General features: G+C 34.8%; 1 protein-coding gene across 1 annotated transcript; it reads left to right on the plus strand.

The window, feature by feature from the left end:
- Nucleotides 1-3398: 3398 nt before the first annotated feature.
- LOC141640871 (uncharacterized) lies at nt 3399-4001 on the plus strand. Its single transcript, XM_074449550.1, has one exon. It carries the CDS (start codon nt 3399-3401, stop codon nt 3999-4001), a length of 603 nt encoding a protein of 200 aa, XP_074305651.1.
- The last annotated feature ends 2608 nt before the right edge of the window (nt 4002-6609 follow it).

Here is a 6609-nt window from a genome sequence, read left to right on the forward strand (position 1 = left end):
TACTCTAGATGATCGTCTCAACTCGCGCAAAGTCCTTTCGATCTTAGGATCTAATGGTCTCAATTCACCACCCCGTGACCTGCGCATAAGAGGAAACTACAAGTAGAATATGAGAAGAGTTTAAGGAACAGATGTCCCTTAAACTAAGAAAAAGACTAAAATAAAAACAACTAAAATTAAACAATTGCCTCCCCGGCAACGGCGCCAAAATTTGATATCGTCGTAGAGTACCAAAGATAAATTTATAATCCAGACTACTACTATAGCTAGTGGCAGTCAGGGTCGAACCACAGAGAGGCGATGAAATTAATAGTTGTCTAATTCTAGTCTAAGTAATAAATGTGTGGGGGTTTGTTTTGGATAGTTATATAACTAAAGTAAATAAATGAGCAGTAGATAAAAATAGATGAAAGCAAATATTAAAGGGATGCTAAGATGGTCGGTTCACCGTAGTTTCGACTGCGGCAACTCTAGGTAAACTGTCTTAAACATGTTAGACGAGAAAATAAAAAGTCCTCTCGGTCCAATTTAACAGGTAGCAACCTTTCGGCCTAAGCTACGGGTCCCTAATCTCACTAATTCTAACTTTCGTTCTTGATTAATGAAACTCAAAATCTAAATTAACTTATCTCTCGATCTTATTAATTTAGTCGTCTTAATTAAGTAGTCTATTTTCCTCCCCTATCTTTCAATCTTGTCGGGTCGGTCAATTCGTAAGCATTCAACTAGTCGCGTGCACTCGATTCGTCAAATATAGCAATCAAATTAATTAAGTCGAAGAAAATCTAACACGCCCTGGTCGATCGACCATGTATGTCAGTCGATCGACCGGAGCCCGACAGCAGGTCACCTACGTCAAAGCCGTCTAACCTACAGATCCCCTACATCTTAGCATGAAGGATTTAGCTACTCATGATGGTGATAATAACAGCAATAAAATTAACTAATAAAGCAAACGAATTCATACTTAAATTAACTAAATAAATAACTATCATGAAACGATAATTTGGCTTTGGGAAATCTCAACTAGCAATTCTAACTACGGAGGAATATAAGCAACAAACTCAACAAAGGAACAGAAGAATACCGTAAGAAGAATTGAACAGGAAAGACCAAAACCAAACGCGGAAAATAAACTTTATTGACGGAGAATTAAACTAAACTAATTAAAAGTTCAACCTTTGTGTGATGAACCCTAATTGCTTCCCTAGAATTCGATGATCATCTTCTGAAACCTAAAGTTACGTTATATAGATAGTCTTACGTAACTTTTATTCCAAAAACCTAATTACATTGGGCTTTCTCGTCTTTTAATTTCCGTCAGCTCGTGGGGTGGTCGGTCGACCACTTGGACCAGTCGATCGACCAAGGTGCGCTGTACAGGAGCTTATGACAATCGTACTCTGGTCTATCGGCTAAAAGCATCGGTCTATCGACGACTTCAATAGGTACTTGGCTCCTAAAGCTTTGTAAATCCGTCTTTCGGCCCTCGATACGCGCACCAAGTTCATTTCCCGAGTCTTTACTCCATGTCAAATGCAATGCTAAGTACTCGGGGATGGATTTGGCTCATTTCCTGCTGGATTCTTCACATTTCTGCAATATTACACAAAAAACACGAAAGTGGACGGAAATAGGGAAAATAGTAGCATAAACTACATAATTGAGCTCTGAAATGCGTGTAAAATAGGGTGTAAAACATCATATAAATGACACGCATCACTCATAATGCCAGATAATAATTAAAGACTTAATTATTAGAATCTGATGAAGTATTAGGATACTCTTCATGAATTTCGGTATAGATCAAGTCGTAGATCGGTTCTTCATCATCAGCGGGCAGCGCAGGTAGAATGACCTCTTTCTCCCATGACATAGGCACGGTGGCAAGAATGTGATGACTCTTGTAACGTTTCAGCAGATGATGATCAAGATCGGTCGCAACAAAGAAGGTTAGAGAGAGGAAAATTCTCTGATTTTCTGTTACACGGGTTTCCCAGCAATGGCAAAGAAACGCAATCACTCTCCCCCTAAATCTCCTTCTTCTTCAGTTAGTAATTCTCAAAAAAATTCCAAAAATAATAATAGTTCATCAAGTATTAATAATAATAGTAATAACAATTCTACTAATCTCAATAAAAATTCTTCTAGTAATATACAAAAAAATGCTACTGATATTCATGTTGAAACGATTGATGAGGAAATTGAGGATGCGAGATAGGAAGTGCATCAGAGGTTACACGCGGATGATGTTCCTGATACTGAATTAGTGGATGGCTTGATTCTTTCTGATGATCCACAGGATTGGCAGGAGGTTCCGTCTCGGAAAATTGGGGCTCGATTGGATCCGATTATTGAAGTTGAAAATTAGGAAGGTGAGTGTGCTAAGAATATTCTGAAACTTACTGTTGATGATGTTAAGGACGGAATTGAGTTTTGGAAATTAGCGATTTATGGTTATGTCATGGGTGTTAATCCTCCGCGAGAGGTTTTAGATGGATATCTGCGTAGGATCTGGTCTGCTTAAGAGATTGCGCAGATTTCCTTCTAACCTAATGGCCTCTTTGTTGTGAGATTTGCTAAAGCTGAACATCACAAACTTGTCCTAGCTAATGGTATGTTTTTGTTTGATGGCAAGCCCATTATTCTGAAGCCCTGGGATCCTTCTGTCAGAATTGCGAAAGTGTCTGTTAAGAAGGTTCCAATTTGGGTCAAGCTAGTGGGGCTTGATTTGAAATTCTGGGGAGCTAAATGTTTAGTGAAGCTAGCTGGTCTTGTTAGAAGGTTTGTACGGATTGATGACTCCACCCTTGAGAAGTCTTTACTTGGCTTTGCTCGTGTCATGGTGGAGGTTGAGTTGGATCAGACCTTCCCTTCTCGTATTGTTTTTGAAGATGAGTTAGGTTCTGAGGTAAATGTTGCTATTGAATATGATTGGGTTCCTATTACTTGTCAAAAGTGTAGAGGTATTGGGCATAAAACTAATGCTTGTAGGAAGAGAGTTATAGGACCTACTAAGCCTGTTGTTAAACAACCTAGACAAGTCTGGAAACCTAAGGTGCCTACAACTGTTTCCCAATTGGATCTTAAAGAATTTCTTCCTTTAGGTACTACCATGGTACCAATACCCAATAGTGCTTCAGAGGTAGCTCCTCCTACCCCTGCTGTCTTGGCTACATCTCTGGTTACTCCTGCTCCTATCAGTCATGGGTCTGTTTATACTCCTGCAAGGATTATTACTCGTATGACTAAGCATGAAGCTAGAGTGGCTGATGGTAGGAATGGTGAGTGTTCTGTGAATTTTAATGCTGAATTTGCTAAAGCTTCTGATGGGTCTGAAATGGTTGATAAAGGGGGTGGAGGGGGGCAACTAGTCCCTCCCAATGATTAGAATTGGTATGTGGAATGTGAGGGGCCTGAATAGTGATATTAAACAGAAAGATATTAAGTGGTTTCTTCATCAAAATGATGTGAATTTATTTGGGCTCCTTGAGACTAAGGTTAAACCTGAGTCTCTAAATAGAGTAGCTTGTAAAGTATGTTATGGTTGGAATTTTGTCACTAATACTTCTCTACATAATGGGGGGAGAGTTTGGATCCTTTGGAAAGCTAATAAACTCAGTCTTGATGTACTTGAAATGGATGCTCAATACATTCATGTCAGAATTCAAGTTCAGCAAACTGGGCATCTCTTCCTTGCTACTTTTGTTTATGCCTTTAATAAAATAGCAGATAGAATACCTTTATGGAATGCTCTTATTAGATTTAGTATGGGTGGTCCTTGGATTGTGCTAGGTGATTTCAACAATGTGATGTATTCTAATGAAAGGTTAGGAAAAATGGTGAAAGATGATGAGATGTTTCCTTTTCAAACTACTGCTAATTTGTGTGACTTTCAGGATATGAAAGCTACTGGTTCTCTTTTCACTTGGAACAATAAACAACCAAGTGAGACTAGGATATTTAGTAGAATTGATAGGGTTCTTATCAATGGGGAATAGTTGAATATATGGCCTGACTGGAGTGCTCACTTCCATCCTGAGGGTCAGTTTGATCATTGTCCCTACATCCTTACTCATGGTATCAGTGGTGGAGGCAAGAAAAAACCATTTAAGTTTTTCAATATGTGGACAAAAGTTGATGAGTTTAGGGCCATTGTGCAAAAGAGTATGGCATCTCCCTATGGTGTTGGAATATGTGTCCTCTGACAATAATGCGATCACAACTGTTGATCATGATGATCACATGTTTAAGACTCATTTTAAAGAATACAATTGGGAAGTAATATTTTACTGTCAACTGGTCCACACATATCGGTAATGATTGGCTGATTAGAGTTTGACATTACTGTCGTGCGACGGTGGTGATCAGTTGATCCCCTTAGTTCATACTTAAAGGGTAACACACTTAATTGATCATTTAATTGATCGTATGACGATACAGGTTAATTAAATTACTTAAAATTGACGGACGATTTTGGAAGTAATATTTATGTGTCTCATTGTAATTTGATTAAATAAGATACGGTATAAGTAATCGAATTGTTTTGATTACTTAGATGAAATTTTTGTTTAAGGAAACAATTGCATTTGAATGAATAAATTATTATAAATACAAGATATTGTGATTTATAATTGGTAAAATATTTTGGTACAAGTAATTATGAATTACTAAGTCGATTTTTGTATATGACGTATTTTTATTAATACGTTGATTTTTAATATGTTAAAAATACATAACAATTTTATGTGACATGTGACATGTGACATATTGACAAATTGACAAAGATAAAATGGAGTCCATTTTATCCATGTATACCGAAATTAAGGGGAGGATTAGGCATATATTGTGTTGATTATGTTAGTGGTAAACATAATCATTTCCTACTAAACTAGCCATGCAAAACCTAGTGGTCATTGTGAAGAAAAACTTGTGCATGCATTGGCTCCCTCTTTTCCCCTCTTCCACCCGGTTTTTGAGAAGAAAAACACCTTGGTTTTTCTTTTTATTTTATCTAATATACACTACAAAATACATTAGTGTATCATTCATTCATACTCCATCTAAAAATTAGAGTTTTAGAAAGATAAAATCTTCCTTCTCCTCCCTCTCTCTTAACCGGTTTTCATAGAGAGACCAAATTATTTTTGGGTCATTTTTATACAAAATTAGTATTATTCTAGTAATAATAATATTAATTTTATTAAGTTGTTATCTTGGGTATAGTACTTTTGGGAGGGATTCTCTTCTTGAATCCTTGTTCATCCATTAAGGAGAGCTCAAGAACAAGAGAGTAGGAGAACTCTCTTGTGCCCTTAAGATCCGGAATAGCAATGTAAGATAATGATTTCTTCTTTAATTATATTTTGTTTGCATGCATAAGATCACCTTTTAATTTTATGACTAAATTAAAATTATATCATATATGAATATGTTGAGTAAAGAGATCTAGATTTCTAACAAGCGGTATCAAGAGCCTTGGTTGTTTGCATGCAAATCGGTTATAGTTTTTCCGAGTTATACGATTAACATATAAAACTTGTAAATTTGTGTTATTATGATATATCACGAAATAACTTTATGCATGTTAATGTTTCTGGTCCTAAAATATTTTTAGGATATTTTGGTTAATTTATGGTTTTTATTGTTCATCTTATATAATAATGGCATTAAAAATATGATTTTATGATTAAAATGTCATTTTCGGACTAAAATTAGCTAAACTTCGAATTTTCCAGTGATTTTTGGATATGTTATCACATATATTATTTTGAAATTACCTGTAAACTTTCAGAATTTGTGGAGTTATTATGCTCGAAATATGGATTTTTCATGTTTAAAATCGGATTTAAATGAAAAATAGGTTAATATGAGATAAATTTCGAATCTGGTCATAGAAATTTAATATGTTGTCACATGCAAGTTTACAAGATGTGTGTAAAATAATAGGCTATATTGAAGTCTTTATGCATGATTTATGAATTTTTGATGAAAAATAGCATAAATAGTGACTTATTTAGTGAATAATTGCTAAAACATATTTCATGACAAAGGAAAAACGTCACATGTTGCATTTTATTATCTTTTTCAGATCTAAAATTGAAAAGTTGATGAATATAATTTTTCTCATGTTTTTATGTTTTTTATTGATAAATCCGATAAACCGCAACATCGTTTTTCCAATAATATTACGAAATTTTAACCTAATTTTTTTGAACATTATGAGTGTCATGGTATTTTTACAGAATGTTGATAAGTTTAAATTTCAAATTTCAAATTTATTTGGAAATTTTGTGATTTATTTGAAGTTTTATAGCTTTTATTGTATTTTTTTAGGTCCACTAATGGACAATTTTAAGAAATATGAGTTAATTATGGTCAAATAGCTAGTGGAGACTAATTTTTGAGTCCTAAGAAGTTAGGGTAATTAACTTGTGCATAAATATGAATTTATGTAATTTTTGTGATTATAAAACTCTTAATCACGCAAATCCGTAAAAATCGTGTAATATACGATATTGGCTCCTTAAAGGCGATTTAGCATAAAATTGGGCATGTTCATACATATTATTGTAGGTTAATATCCGTATACTACCCCTTAAATTGCAG

The sequence above is a fragment of the Silene latifolia genome, chromosome 2 (genome assembly GCF_048544455.1).
Source record: "Silene latifolia isolate original U9 population chromosome 2, ASM4854445v1, whole genome shotgun sequence".
NCBI classification, from domain to species: Eukaryota; Viridiplantae; Streptophyta; class Magnoliopsida; order Caryophyllales; family Caryophyllaceae; genus Silene; species Silene latifolia.